This window comes from Balaenoptera physalus (genome assembly GCF_965194825.1).
Source record: "Balaenoptera physalus genome assembly, chromosome: 18".
In the NCBI taxonomy this organism is placed as follows: Eukaryota; Metazoa; Chordata; class Mammalia; order Artiodactyla; family Balaenopteridae; genus Balaenoptera; species Balaenoptera physalus.
Genome location: NC_138899.1, coordinates 80,367,984 through 80,384,127, shown reverse-complemented (window position 1 = coordinate 80,384,127; position 16,144 = coordinate 80,367,984). Strand labels below are relative to the sequence as shown.

The window sequence follows — 16,144 nt, the reverse complement described above, 5'->3', positions numbered from 1 at the left end:
ACACTGAAAAGCGAGTGTTCGTCTGCACGGCTGTTCCTGTGGAAGAGTCAGTGGGAAGCATAGCTACGTGGTGGCTCAGAGATGAGGAAGGAAGCCTGGCAGAGTGACGGCAGCGGACCTGCACCATCCTGCTGTGAAGGAGGACCTGTCCCTATGGGCTCCCGGTCAGATACAGCAGCAACGCACGGCCGAAAGCAGTGCAGAGCAAACAAGGCAGGGAAGGGTTTGACACCCAGGTAGTTCAGTGCTTCAGCTAACAGGCAACTTCAAGTATATATTTAAATGCTCTTAATGACTTACAGTTTTTTACATCAGCAATTTTTCTGTCATTTTTATTTTGGAGCAGCTGTGCTTCCCTTTAATAAAAAGCCTAGAGTAAGTCTTCAGGTATTTTTTCCAAGAAATATTCAGTGTTTATGTGAAGGGAGAATAAATTAAATGTGTTTTGTCATATCTCATACCTGAGAGAAATGCTCTAACGTTAGTTGAAGGATCAAAGTATTTCATATCTTGGCAGCCTCAAAAAAGTGAACAGTTTTTTTCTAATTTTCAAAGGAATACAGCAATGTGAAAAAATGGCCAAACTGCTGGACTGAACTGGGCTTGGTGCCAAAAGGAGACCTCACTTTTCTTTTCTCGAGACATAGGTACATGTCCTGTGCACAGGGGAACTTTCTGAAAAAGAAAATTCTTTGAAATACTGACTTAAATAAAATGCTTGAATAAACACAGTTGAGACAGTGTAAGAACAGCACCCTACACTCTCAAGATAGTTTATAGACAATACAGCTCTCCAACAGCATTCTAGGCACCTGTCTCTGAAAATGCTTTTTTTAAAAAAAATTAATAGCTACTCTATTTATTTATTTATTTATTTATTTTTAGCTGTGTTGGGTCTTTGTTTCATGCGCGGGCTTTCTCCAGTTGCGGCAAGCGGGGGCCACTCTTCATCGCGGTGCGCGGGCCTCTCATTATCGCCGCCTCTCTTGTTGCGGAGCACAGGCTCCAGACGCGCAGGCTCAGTAATTGTGGCTCACGGGCCTAGTTGCTCCGCGGCATGTGGGATCTTCCCAGACCAGGGCTCGAACCCGTGTCCCCTGCATTAGCAGGCAGATTCTCAACCACTGCGCCACCAGGGAAGCCCTGAAAATGCTTTTAAAGGAAACTGACACTTCCGAATATTTATAGGAGAAACAGTTTAATACATATTTGTTGCACTGAATTGTAAAATAAATGCTGTTAAATGTCAGTGTTTCAAAACTGCATGTCAAATAGGCAAGTATTTTAAATAATTTATATTAAAAAAAAAAATTTTTTTTTGGCTGCACCGCACGGCATGCAGAACTTCCCCGACCAGGGACTGAACCCCCTGCAGTGGAAGCGTGGAATCTTAACCACTGGACCACCAGAAAAGTCCCTATATTTAAAAATTTATTAAAGAATCCTTAAGGGCCGCTAGAAGAGATGATTAAATTCTGTTAGTTACTATGCTTCTCTAGAAATATTTTAAATTTGGAACTGTTGAAAAATATGACTTGCTACTAAATGCAGTTTTGAGGATTCTGTTCTCCAGAGAGAAATTACTACATGTGTCGTAAGAGCACATTCATACCTTACAGTATATGTCATGATTCATATCTTACAGTATATGTCATGATTTATATTCAGTGTATCCTTGAGGGTGGCATTATGTTGAGAACTCTGCTCAGTTTCAAAAAATACATAATAGTTATGACTTATAATTTACTTTTCTTTATAATAATGCATGGAGGTGGATTATTTCCTTACTTCAAGAGTATACTACCCTTTTGTTAGTTATGATATAATATACATTTTGATAGTTCTTTTAGGTGGTAAAGTAGAATATTTTAAATTGTTCCAAATGTAGCTAAATTTTACATTCTTTTTTTTCAAATGACTTCATTAATATCAACAAAGGAGTGTATCTGGAAAAAAGTGTATCTTAAATCTTTCCTATAAAATATTCAGTGTTTTTTCTTTAAGCTGGAATGTACATTTCAACTCACGTATTTCAGAGAAAAACTAAAAAAGTCAGTCTTGTTAAGTCCTTCCTCAACATTTTTTCTTGTCCTGTAAGTTCTCTAGAGGTGGGAGAAGAGAGGATGAATTCAATAAATATTTAGGAGGCAAAATTAGAAAGATCTGTGTTTGGCTGCATATGAAGGATGGAGGGGCAAAGAGAAAGGGTTCAAAGCTCTTTCCGGGTTTCAGTGAGCCGGGTGAAAAGTAGCACCACCCAGAAAGACACAAACAAAGCCTGGGTTAAGGGCAGCCGGCGTCCGGGGAAGCGGCAGCACCTGGGGAGGCCGCAGTAGCTCTTTCTTGGCCTTTTCACTCTCTCCTCCTGATCCCGCACCACCACGTGGCTCTGCTGTTCTCCTGCATTTCTCTGTCAGTGGCTTAATTTCCTTGTCACCAGTAAGTTCTACCGTTAAGTCCTAATTAGTGACGGCTGTTTTTAATACACCCCCGTGCGAATGGCAGGAAGTTAGGCTGAATTCTCCTCCTGCCGCTGCCCAGCGCACATTTTTATTCGTCCTCTCTGACTCTGAAGTGAATGCTATCATGGTCTCTCCCCCTGCAGTCACTTCTTCTCTTTTCTCGATTTCTCCTACTAATATCCTTATAGATTTGCCTAAAGGGGGAAAAAAATCAACTTTCTGCTGTGGACTTCCATCTTCTGTTTATTTTTCGAACAGTCCGTCACTAAGGGCCTTCTCCCCCGTCATCCAGAAATACTGACCTTTTATTCTTTAAGAAATCTGTGTGATGCCCCTGTTCATTCTGAGAATATAAATAGTCCTCCAGTTACATAAAGATCAGGGAACGAGAACTGTCGAGTGAGAACAGTGTGTGAGTAGGCTGATGGATTTGTCTCCTCATGGTTCGACAGCGGTACGTACAGATGGAGACACAGAGCTAGATACAGAGACATATATGTGTCTGTTACTGAAAGTTAGACAGTAAATAGAAAATAAGTTACTAACCATCTTTCTCAGTATCCTCTGTATCTCCTACGGTATGGAAGCAGCACAGCTGGTAATGACACAGATTCACAACCCTCCTTCCCGAGACCACACCGTGACTGCGGACATGGCCCCGGCCCAGCAGAACCTCTAACTGAGCAGCTCCCGGGACAACCCCGCCCCCGCCCCCCCAGCCCCGTCTGAAGCGCTACGACTGTAACTGACACAGCTCTGGAAGCTGCACTAACTGTCTACTTCCCCTCAGGTCGAAGTGCTGCATTCGGGGCTCCACGAACCCGAGGCCCGGAAGCCTGGCCACTCCACGCTGTCATCTCCGTGCCGGGGACACGACGGTCCGCTCGCTGCTCTGAAACCTCCACTCCCGCGTCGTACAGGAGGCCTCAAAAACACTGCCCTGCACCTGCCAGGGAGCCTCCCACCTCCGTCAGAGTTCGTAAAATCTTGCTGTTAAACCTCGGTGTCTCCTGTGAGACCAGAGTGTCCCCCGGCTTTTCCGGGCTGACGAGTGGCGTGCGCTCTGCCTCTGTCCACCGCGCCGCCCAGCGCGCGGCCCCTGCAGTCCCTGCGGAACCGCCCGCCGTCTCCTCTTCTGCGCCCTCCTCGGGCGCCTCGGCCCCCTCTGCCCGGGGGGGAGGGGTAGGGGTTTCTCTCATCCGACCTGTCGCCTTCTCACAACCCTCCCACGGCAACCCGCCGCTCTCAGGACGCGGCCCGCGCTCCTGCACACGCCCTCCGCGCTGCGTGCGTACGGCTGAGGCTCTGCTCACCTCTCTGGCTTCCGTCCGGCCGCCCTCAGCGGCCACAGCCCGCTTTCCCAACGGCCTCTGTCCTCTCTGTTGACACGCCCGCAGCTGGTCTGCACTTCATCCTTCCGGAGCCAACCAACCTCCATGCCTCTGCTTCTCCCCGACGCTCTGCGACGCTCTCCGGAATCCCCTTCCTCACTGGTCGCCGTGGGCCGAGCCCTGCCGCACCTGACGGCGGCTTCTCCGCTCGGGACGCCGGCACCCTTGCAGACGGCTCAGGTGGTGTCTCCTCTCCCCACGCCACGCTCACCCCAGACCTCTGCTCTCCCAACCTCTCGTAGAAACCTGTTACTCCGAGGCTGATGCCGTCGAGCTGACCCCCTCCGACTTTCTTCCCGGTCGCCTACCTAGCTCCCTCTCTTTAGCCTTCCGTCGCTGGAGGCCTGAGCGCCTGGTCCATCGTCCAGCACACAGGGCCACACTCTACTCTCAGACCTGGGGTCACCTCTGGCACGTTCACGCTGCCACCCACTCGGCTCCAGCCGGCAGATTCCACGACGGCACCCGAGGCCGAGCTCACCTGCAGCGGCTTCCGCTCCGAACCGGAGCGCGGACCCGGCTCTGAGCGCACGGTGGGCCCCGCTCCTGGGTTCCCAGCTCGCCTGCCCCCACCCTCACTGGCCGCTCCCTCCTGACGTCCCACTTTCTTTCCATCGCTCTTCCCATCTCACCTTCTTCTCGCCAAGGCTTGTTACTTAAAGTCTCTCGTGTTTTTCAGTAAAACTGCTGCCCTCGACACCGTTAAGCCCCTAGCGCACGACTTTTCTTCCCTGCGTTTGCCTAGTAACACCCTAACCGCACGCCTCTGTGCGCTTCCCGGCCTGCCCGCGGCCCGGGGAGAAGCAGCTGCTGGCCGTTCCCTCGCCACCCACATTCTCTTCTGAGCTCTGGCCTTCCCAGTAATCTTCCTGCGTTTCTCTGTCGGCTCTCTTTACTGGTCACAGACGCCACTTCACACCTCCTCCTTCCTCCACACCCTCCACTTTACGAAGGAATCAGAGCCACCCCCCAAACCCGCCTCAACTTCTCAGCCCTCCTCTGCAAACATGTGCGGTGAACCCCCACACGTCACCCCTCCCCACGGTACCACGCAAAGCTCCCCGCTGAGGGGCGCGCCCCCCGCCCCCTCACGCCCACACACGCGCTCAAAGCCCCTCCTGCAACACAGACCGACAGGACCGGCCTCCAGCTCACACCCGCCCCGCCCCGCCCCGCCCCGCGCCGCGCCTGCCCGTGCTGACGCGCGGGAGTACCCCCTCACCGCCAGCCCTGTAGCCACGGTCGGACCCCCTCCTTCTCGGGCCCTGCACACTGAGGCTCCCGCGACTCCCTCGCCTCCTCTGATGCCCCTGCCTCCCCTCCTCCTCTGCTCCCTTGAATGCTGGGGTCCTCTGCGTTATCTCTGAGGCTTTGTCTTCTTACTTTAGAATAATCACTTTACTTACTTACTTATTTGGCTGCACCCCTCGGCATGCAGAACGTCCCTGACCAGGGATCAAACCCGCGCCTGCTGCAGTGGAAGCACAGAGTCTTAACCACCGGACCGCAAGGGAAGTCCTTTCTCTTCTTCTTCTTCTTTTTTTAATATTTATTTATTTGGCTGCGTCGGGTCTTAGTTGCGGCACTTGGGATCTTTTGTTGCAGCGTGCAGGCTCTTAGTTGCGGTGCGTGGGCTTAGCTGCCCTGCAGCGTGTGGAATCTCAGTTCCACAACCAGGCATCGAACCCGAGTCCCTTGCATTGGAAGGCGGATTCTTAACCACTGGACCACCAAGGAAGTCCCAAGTCCTTTCTCTCCTCTTTTTTTTCTTTTATAAATAAATTTATTTATGGCTGCATTGGGTCTTCGTTGCTACGCGTGGGCTTTCTCTAGTTGCGGCGAGCGGGGGCTACTCTTTGTTGCGGTGTGCGGGCTTCTCACTGTGGTGGCTTCTTTTGTTGCAGAGCACGGGCCTCTAGGTGCGCGGGCTTCTCACTGTGGTGGCTTCTTTTGTTGCAGAGCACGGGCCTCTAGGTGCGCGGGCTTCTCACTGTGGTGGCTTCTTTTGTTGCAGAGCACGGGCCTCTAGGTGCGCGGGCTTCAGTAGTTGCGGCACGCGGGCTCAGTAGTTGTGGCACACGGGCTTAGTTGCTCCGCAGCATGTGGGATCTTAGTTCCCGGACCAGGGATCGAACCCGTGCCCCCTGCACTGGCAGGCGGATTCCCAACCACTGCACCACCAAGGAAGCCCATCTCTCCTTATTCTAGACGCTCTGCCTCACCCTTCTCTCCAAGCTTACTGAAATCAATGTTTAAATAATTTTTCTGTGATTGCTCAAAGAGTTTAAGAAAAAGTTGCTTCAAATGTAATGAGTATTTTATTATGATTTAAAAACATCTATTAAATAACACACTGTTATAACACTCTCTCTGTAGATTCTCTAATGTATGTTCTTCAGTATGCAGCTGCAAACCTCATAACTTAATTCCTTAATAATACTTTGGTCAGGCGGGCACAGGAGAGCATCCCAGGTCCTGCGAGGAGTCAAGGGGCTCCAGGAACCGGGAGGCGAAGGCCCAGGTCTGAGGCACGTGTCCTCAGGCCACAGAGCAGAGGAGGCCCAGGCAGCGCCAGGAGTCAAGGTGAGGTCCTTGGTCCCCACCTGTCACCCCTGCCCACACTGCAGTCGGCTTCCTGACACCAGTCATCATGCCTTGTGCTCTAAAGCGACGGCGCTACATGCTTGAGGAAGGCCATGAGGCCCAAAGTGTTCCCATGGCTGTGCAAGAGGATTCTTCCTCATCCTCCTCCACCTGCTCCTCCTCTTTTCCCTCCTCCTTCTCCTCCTCTCCCTTTCGCAGTCCTCTGATCTCGAGCTCCCCAGAGGAGCCTTATGCTCTTCTTGAGACCCTGAGTCCTTCACAGAGCCCTTCGAGTGATTTCCCCTCCCCATCCCCCACTGCTGTTGTCTCTACTCCATTGAGCCAATCCGACGATGGCTCCAGCAGCCCAAAAGAAGAGGGTCCGAGCACCTCGCAGGCCCTGCCAGATGCTGAGTCCTTTCTCAGAAATGCGATTGATGACAAGGTGGGTGATCTGGTGGAGTTTCTGCTCCTCAAGTATTACACCAAGGAGACGATCACAGAGGCAGAAATGCTGAATATCATCATCAAAGATTACGAGGAACACTTCCCTGTGATCTTCAGTGAAGCCTTGGAGTGCATGCAGCTGGTCTTTGGTATTGATGTGAAGGAATTGGACCCCAGCGACCATTCTTATGTCCTGGTCACCACCCTGGGCCTCACCTATGATGTGATGCTGAGCGATGGGCAGAGCATGCCCAAGACCGGCCTTCTGATATTTATCCTGAGTATAATCTTTATGAATGACAACTGTGTCCCTGAGGAGGAGGTGTGGGAATCGCTGAATCTGATGGGGGTGTGTGCCGGGAGGGAGCACGTTATCTACGGGGAGCCCAGGGAGCTCATTACCAAAGTATGGGTGCAGGAGCAGTACCTGGAGTACCGACAGGTGCCCAACAGCGATCCTGCATGCTATGAGTTTCTTTGGGGTCCCCGGGCCCACGCGGAGACCAGCAAGATGAGTCTCCTGGAGTTTTTGGCCAAGGTCAATGGAAGTGACCCTAGATCCTTCCCTCTGTGGTATGAAGAGGCTTTGAGAGATCAGGAAGAGAGAGCCCAGTCTAGATTTGCCACCACAGATAATACTACTTCCATGGCCAGTGCAAGTTCTAGTGCCATGTCCAGCAGCTTGTTCTGCCCTGAGTGAAGTCTAAGGCAGATTCTTCACTTTGTGTTTTAAGAGGGCAGTCAATGATCTAAGTAGTAGAGGGCCAGACTTGGGATGAGGGAATCATAGTGAATAACATCTTTCTGTTTCTGTTCCATTGGGTGACTTAGAACTTTATCTTCCTTTATTTTTGGTATTTTGAAATGTTGTTGCTTAACTAGAAAGTCTGCTAGCCTCAGAATCTAAGTTTATGAATGACATTGGTCACACATTTATTGTATTCTGTCCAGTTTAGGAGAAAGAGTTTTGCTATTTTGTAAAATGAATTGGGAAACCTTCCATTTTATTTGTAGTCTGTAACAAGGTAAGATGGCATTAGAATAGGAATTTCCTTGGAAATGTGAAAAAGCTTAGTAAAATAGAGAAAAAAATTAAGTGGTTTATTTTTTAATTCTCATCATTTTTAGTCTATTCTGTAAAATTAAGATATGTACTTGGATTTTCTTAGCTTATTCAAGAATGTAGAAGAAATTAAATAGTAATAAATGAAAAAAAAATACTTTGGTTAAATAAAACACAAGTAAAACAAATAAAAATTACCTTTATCGCCAAGGTCTCTAAAAAAACTTGATCCACAACCAGCTCTTTTGATTCCTGCCAGTATGTCTTCAATATCCTTTGAATACACATATTAAAATCTTTCAATTTAACTTATAATAGTTGATTTTCTATCTTAAAAAAAAAGAAAAAGAAAAAAGACCTTCACCTCCATTGCTTACCTTATTTGTCAGCCTCTTGACTGAAGTTTTACCTATAGCAAAGAAGAAATATTATTTAGTACCCACATACCTTGGTAAAATTCAACTTCCATTAAGAAGAAAATCACTTAAAAGACAAAACAAATAACTAAATATTTATAAAAAATAGAAGTCTGGCAATTTTAGCTAATATCTTTAAACAAAAGTTATGAGCCAGAGAATTCTAAGTGTAAACACAAACACTGTAGTTCTTTGTAAGACCTATTTTCACTTTCACTCACTCCCTTTCAGAAATATGGAACCTTCTAACCATCTCTGACTCATCATAGCTGTCTAAGAGAAATAAATTTGTGCCAAACATTATTTCTTTCTTTACATTATTAAAATCTGTCTCCTTTTGCTTTCATTGACTAAAAAAATACACATTCATGTTTCAGAAAGCTACCTTTTTAACCCTGAGAAGTTCTTAAGGTCACAGCTCTGCAGTCAGATCTAAAAGGCTGGTCAGGGGCTTCCCTGGTGGCGCAGTGGTTAAGAATCCGCCTGCCAATGCAGGGGACACAGGTTCGAGCCCTGGTACAGGAAGATCCCACATGCCGCGGAGCAACTAAGCCCGCGAGCCACAATTACTGAGCCTGCGAGCCACAACTACTGAGCTCGTATGCCACAACTACTGAAGCCCGGGCGCCTAGACCCCATGCTCCCCAACAAGAGAAGCCACCGCAATGAGAAGCCCGCGCACCGCAACGAAGAGTAGCCCCCGCTCGCCGCAACTAGAGAAAGCCCGTGTGCAGCAATGAAGACCCAATGCAGCCAAAAATAAATAAAATAAACAAATAAATAAATAAATAAAATAAAAGTAAAGGCTGGCCAAGATGGCTGTTCATTCTAAAGTGATGTTACTTTTAACAATTTCCTACTGGATAACAGATTAAAATTCTTTCAGGCTTTCTGCCATCTTCTTTAGGCTGCCCTCATTTTCCTCTTATCCACTGTAATTCTAAAGCAATCACCTTGCTTCTTTTGTTGAGACTTTTTCTGAAGACAGCCTCAAGCCATTTACACATCTAGAACACTGAGAAATATTTTGTAAATTTTATTTCTTATGTAAGCCATATGCATCACAAACTTCCCTTCTTGCTTTCAAAATTATCCATAAAGTTCGTTCAGTGCAATTACATGGTGTGTGAACATTCAGGTGACAGGTTGAAAAAAAAGAATACTTTTAGATGTGGCTTTTTGCAGTTTGGGATGCTTAAATTTGGATTATAAATCTACTGGGGACAAATTCTATTATTTACTGTTAATAAATTATCAAGATTTTATTTTTGCTTTAATAATTAAAACATTAATTGTGAACATGACTATATAATTTTTAGAAACATCTATGACCATGTTTGTAAGCTTAGGAGTTACTATTTTGGAAAAACTGTTTGTCACTGATAAACTATTAAGTGTTACCCAATGACAAATAACTCGATTCTAATGTTAGGTGCTATTATAACATGAGATCATCAAATAGATAGAAGTAACCCGGTTATTTCATGTTGACTACAAGTTCTGCCTGGCACCTGTATATGTATTTGATTATCAAAAATGGAGAAACCATGTACTTAATGAACTTGTCTTGCAAAAAATTCTTTTCAAAATGGAATCAATAATTAGAAAATGATAAAGAAATTATCTTTGCTGATAAAAAGTCTGGGGTACCTCTGTTACAGAAAATTCATTTTTAGGTTTAAAAAAAAAAGACAAGGCAGAGCTCCTAGGAGAACACCTCGTCTTTCTTACTTCCTTTCTCTCAGTAAGAGAGGGGATTGTGGTGTTTCCAACCCAGAACGCTCTGCTGGGGTTTCCTAGTGCCTCTCACCCAGGCTGCCTGGTTTTAGACCGCTCGTTTATGGGCTCCGCAAGGAGACAGACCAAGTATCAAGTTTAAGAGGGGTGCGGTCTGGTCGGCACACGAGGGGCATGACCTGTGTCCATCCCACAACAGTAACAACAAAAAGACACATTAAATATACTTAAATATATGTACTCATTTTTTGCCAGTCCTCTTCCCCCCACTTTTTAAAAAACTGAGGTAGAGTTGATGTACAGTATTAGTCTCAGATACAAAACATAGTGATTAATAATTTTGATAGGTTATACTCCATTTATAGTTATTATAAGATATTGGCTATATTCCCTGTGCTGTAGCAGGGGTCCCCAAACCCCGGGCTGCGGACCGGTATCGGCCCGCGGCCTGTTAGGAACCGGGCCGCAGGGCAGGACTTGAGCTGCGGGTGAGGGAGCGAAGCTTCATCTGCCGTCCCCCATCGCTCGCGTCACCGCCTGAACCATTCCCCCGCCTCCCCCGCTCCCGGTCCGTGGAAAAACTGTCTTCCTCGAAACCGGTTCCTGGTGCCAAAAGGGCTGGGGACCACTGCTGTAGAGTATATTCTTGTAGCTTATTTTACAAGAGTAGTTTTTATCTCTTAATCCCCTATCCCTATATTGCCCCTCCCCTTCTTCTCTTTCCCCACTGGTAACCACTAGTTTTTTCTCTGTATCTGTGAGTCTGTCCCTTTTTTGTTATATTCATTTGTGGTACTGTTTAGATTCCACATGTACGTGATAACATAGTGTTTGTCTTTCTCTGTCTGACTTACTTCACTTAGCATAATGCCCTCTGGGTCCATCTATATTGCTGCAAATGGCAAAAGTTCATTCTCTTTTATGGCTGAGTACTATTCCACTGTATGTATACACCACATCTTCTTTATCCATTCATCTATTGATGGACACCTGGGTTGCTTCCGTATCTTGGCAACTGTAAATACTGCTGCTATGAACATCTGGATGCATGTATCTTTTCAAATGTTTTCTTTGGATACATACCCAGGAGTGGAACTGCTGGATCATATGGTAGTTCTATTTTTATTTTTTTGAGGAAACTCTATACTGTCTTCCACAGTGCATCAATTTACATTGCCACCAACAGTGTAGGAGGGCTCCCTTTTCTCCATATCCTCGCCAACATTTGTTATTTGTGTTCTTTTTGAGGATGGCCACTCTGATTGGTGTGAGGTGATACCTCATTGTAGTTTTGGTTTGCCTTTCTCTGGTGATTAGCAATGCTAAGCATCTTTTCATGTGCCTGTTGGCCATCTGTACGTCTTCTCTGGAAAAATGTCTATTCAGGTCTCCTGCCCATTTTTAAATTGTGTCTTTTGTTTTCTTGAGATTGAGTTGAATGAGCTGTTTATATATTTTGGACATTAACCCCTAATCAGCCATATTATTTGTAAATATTTTCACACACATAAGAAATGCATTCTTATTGTTTTCAGAGCTATTTCATATACATTCATGCTGTCATATAAAAATAACAGAATGGGAAAAACTTAACAGCAAAAAAGGCAGATCTAGAGTTGAGGCTGCCTTGCTTCATTGTGCCAGTATGAAAGGATGGAAAATACACTGTAGCTTTTCTTGGTAGGGGAAGGGATAAATCTTCAACACTATGGTGGAATTTTGGCTCAAGAAGTAGAGTGTTTTAAAAGGTCTCCACCTACTCTGGAGATTCCACAACTTGGTTTTCACTGTTTACAAAGGATTTCTGAAGTTAAAAACCAGGAACAAGCACATCTTGTTACAGGCAAACAGCCATTTTAATACTTAAAGTAAGTAAAACTGCAACAATACATATTAAGTGTTGTTATAGGTCAAATAAATTTTTGCCTGTAGCCAAAATAAAGTTATTTGATAACCATAACTATAAAAACATTGCTAATAGTATCTAATTCAACTTCATTTTGCTAGAGATAAGTGGACTTTTGACACATAAAAATTAGACAATAGAGACATTTACATCATTTCACATCTTGCATAAATATATGGAACTTAGCATCAATATTAGAATTGGTATAAGAGCTGATTATACACTTGCTTGAATTCAGTCTCAGCTATGATGGAAATCAAGGCAGAAAATAGCACATTAGCAAAGCAACTAAGCTCCCGAATATCACTAATAAAAGTGATAACTGGAGGGAAAAAAGGAAGGCAAATTCAGTGGTGCTATTTTCTTTCAACAAAGCATATGGCTTGTTTATTTTGCTGGAATATTTAAATAGTGAGAGCCAGAGATGACCTCTGGTTGGCATTTCTTCTAGAGGAAGACAAATGTGATGCCCTAAAATGCCTAAAACTGGCCTCCCTGCCAACTTTGCTAAGTCGCTTCTTGAAATACATTTACATCATTTTTGAATGGAAAAACGAGAAATGTGACTTTCTTTTTTGCAACCTTAAGCACTGTGAAATAATTAATAAGAACATTATACATAACAAATTATTTAATTACTTAATTAATTTAATCAGCTTGAAAACTGATATAAAGGGGGAAATAGAAAGCTAAGAAACTAAACAATGGGGAGCGGGGAAGGTGAGGAAAAGCTTCTCCAAATGAGAGCTGCTTAAGTTAAGACCTGACAGATTAGCAGGAATTAGCCCAGAAAAGTGGGGCTGAAAGCGTTCCGGGTCTAGCAGGTGAATCGGGCCTGAGATGGAAGGGCTGGAACCCTCTGCCAACACAGCAGGCCCTGTGGTTCCCCCCCCCGCCACGAGGAGGAGGAAGAGCGCAATGGTTGTGGCGGGGGTATTACTATCTCACGACCTCTACTTTCTCTTCGAGCGGCGATCAGGTCCTTTGCTGGAGTGTGTAGGACAAAGTGTAAGGCCACAACACAGCAGAGATGCTGGTGTACAGAAATACAACTGATTTTCATACAGAGGTGCTGTGTCCTACGACCTTGACAACTCCCTTACTAGTTTAGTAGTCTTATTATTTGTGGACGCTTTGGGATTTTCTACATAATCATGTCTCTGAACAAAGACAACTTCCCTTTCCCTTTTAAATCTGTAGTTCTCATTTCTTTTTCTTGCCTTTTTGCACTGGCCGCTACTTCCGGTAGCATGGTGAATACAAGCCGTGAGAGTGGACAGCCTTGCCTACTCCCTGATCTCAGAGGCAAAGCATCTAATCTTTTACTATTAAGAACGATACTAGTAACTGGCTGTAGGTCCACGTGGCCTTTTAGGACCTAGCATTCAAAGTGCCACACTGTCACATCCATGCATCTCTAGGAGTGGAGGTCGCAAAGGTCACGGAGAGGGGATACAGGTCCCACCTCTTGATGGGGGCTGACAAAGTTCTGGAAGAGCATATAGGACCAGAAATACCGTTGCAGCCATTTTTGGAAATACAACCTGCTGCAGCATCTTAACAGATTTATCCCCTCATAGGGAATATTCTTCCTTTTGTTTTTTGCTTAAGGAAATGTATCCATTTTTCTCACACCCTTTGTGAAGTCATGATTCCTCCAGCCCTCCCTGACCTCTCCGATGAAGCTACCACATTAGATAGTCTATTACCCCAACTCTACACTAGATTGTGAATTCTATTAATATCTGTTTTATTTACCACTATATCCCCAAGGCCTAACACAGGGCCTCTTACATGAGGTGTAGCCAATAAAATTTTTAGTAAAGGTGTGGATTATAACTCATCATTTCATTATATAATAACTGTTGATATATTTACTTATTAATCTATTTAATAACTATTTGTGCCAGGCACTGTGCTAATCAGGGAACACGGTCGAACACGAGACCGTGATGGTGCTGTTCATCAGCAGAGGGACGGCGGGTGGGGTGGGCTTGGGAGAGTGTGTGGGGAGGAGCAGAGCATCTGCAGCACGTTTACAGCTGCTGACTTGAGATGCCTCTGGCACTTCCTAGAGGAGAAGCTGGTCAGGTGAGAGGTCTGGTCTGGAGACACACACATGAAAGTCAGTGTTCAGGGAACAGCTAAGTCACTGATGGGGGCTAGGTCCTCGAGGAAGAAGGCAAGGAGGAGAGAAGACGACTTGAAGACGGAAGCTTAAGAAGAACTACTAAGGGGAGCATCAGTTTTGTCCCCACGACTAGACCGGGGACTCTCTGAGGGTGCATGTCACATTTATTGTTTACATCCTCCAGGATTTTCATTTTGGTGTGAAGTTAAACACCAGACTGATCTGATCTGGGCTGCTCCGTGTGTCAGGTTCCCCATGTCCCCAAACACCATGGAAACCAGCTGTCCTTACGAGGGATTAAAGTTGCTCCTCGTGCCACAGCCTCCACTTATCAAGACGCCAGAGGACGAAGCTGGGACCAGAGCTCAGCGCTTCAGTGTGGACCGTGGGCCTGGCACTGCGGAACAAACCTTTCAGGCTGATGCTTCTTGACGCCACAGCCCAAACCGTACAAACTGCTGATAAATTACCTTTGAAATACATACAGTGAACAGTTCTTCCAGTTTCTTATGACAACAATCACAAAAATGAGCCAGAAGTCATATGTATATGAAGGTTAGAAAACAGAATCCAAGTTTTAATTTTTTTCTCAGGATGTTGAATGAAAAGTTGAATCATTTTAGAATTAAATGTCTTAATTTATCTTGTTTTATTTTTTATTTGTTGTATACAAGCCCCGTAAAGTAGGCTTACATTGGATGTAATTCCAAAGAATCTCATATTTAGAATGATTTTATAGAGGCTATCAGAAGAGTAATAATGTGCTTTGGGCTTGGATTATGAAAAGAACCATGTTTTAATCATTTCATTTCATTATCTTATTTCATTTCTAACTCATCCCTTCTTTTTAATGATTCCTTTTTATATCATTCAGAGAACAACAATAAGTAAGCTGATTAAAAGCATAAGAATGACTAAAGAATATAAGGATAGAGGGAAACTGACCCTCCTGAATATCCTTCCAAGGAGGAGAAATCTGTCTTTAAGAAATAAAAGCATGGCCCGTGGGCTTTAAACCTGTTCTTCTCACACAGGAAAATGCATCCTCCCCAGTCAGGGTGCGGGGTCACGAGCTAGGGGACAGACAAAGTATTTGCCACCCTGCAGTCTGACGACTATGGAAATGCTCACCACGCCCCATCTTAGGTACGTGTGTGCATGTGTGTGTTTACAAGAAGGCCAGGAGCGGAGAAAGTATTTACGTGTGGAGATGGTCCGCACTCAGATGCTGCCAGGGCAGAGTGTGCTCACGGCCCACTCTTACCCACGTACTGATTTTCTGTGTCACTGCAGGGATGGGAAGGAGACTGCTTAGTGAGTCCTTGGAAGCCTAAGCAGCTAATTTTTTTGGCAAATGAATTTATCAGCAACCTGTGCTTTTAAAACTTCTGAGTTGGCTCCTACAAATCAGTTCACTTTTCTGTTAGAATTGACCTAGATGAATATGTTTCGGTTTAGACCCACAATGAGTTCTCTGATATTGGAAATGCATATAAAGAGTCATGTTTTTATTATTTTAGCGTCTCCATTTATTTTTTGTAAAGTATAATAATTTTATTTTATTTATTTATTTACTGTATTCATTTTTTTCACACACACACACACTGTATTTTATTTTTACAAGAGATAAACTGACACCAAGCATTGTAAATGGATGACCACAACAAAAGCAACAATGATTGCAACTACCAAGCACGAAACGCACTCATACTATGTCATAATATTGACATTCAGTCCAGTAATCCTCCACTGTAACAGCTCCTTTACTTTGCAGTGAAAATTGATTTGTGTATTTTTTGCCTCTGAGTCCTTGTGGGATTTTTTTTTTTTTTTATTCAAACAGAAAGTCACAAAAATTATAATCATCCTCATCAGTTCACTCAGTCCCATGTAATTAATTTTTTTCATCTTGATCTTTTGTTAGCACTTTTATGAATTCATCAGTTTTCCATTAGAGTTCTGAAAATGCTTATTCATTCAGTTCAGCAGTACAGTCAGTTACCAGAAA

The 16,144-nt window shown here is 44.9% G+C and overlaps 1 protein-coding gene and 1 pseudogene across 3 annotated transcripts in view; one reads left to right on the top strand and one right to left on the bottom strand.

Moving 5' to 3' along the window:
- The window catches only part of MICU2 (mitochondrial calcium uptake 2), an 89,201-nt gene that overhangs the window by 31,799 nt on the left and 41,258 nt on the right, over positions 1 to 16,144 (bottom strand). The window contains exons 3-4 of one of the 2 annotated variants that reach the window (XM_082435134.1): positions 8,324 to 8,355; positions 8,145 to 8,220 (exon numbers count right to left, since the gene is read on the bottom strand). The exons of the other annotated variant lie outside the window; for it this stretch is intronic. Coding sequence (XP_082291260.1) covers positions 8,145 to 8,220; positions 8,324 to 8,355 — 108 coding nt within the window. The remainder of the gene's footprint in view (positions 1 to 8,144; positions 8,221 to 8,323; positions 8,356 to 16,144) is intronic. 2 annotated transcript variants of the gene reach the window in all.
- LOC309647547 (melanoma-associated antigen 10 pseudogene) lies at positions 6,435 to 8,077 on the top strand (annotated as a pseudogene). Its single transcript has one exon. The product of its transcript is annotated as a melanoma-associated antigen 10 pseudogene (transcript).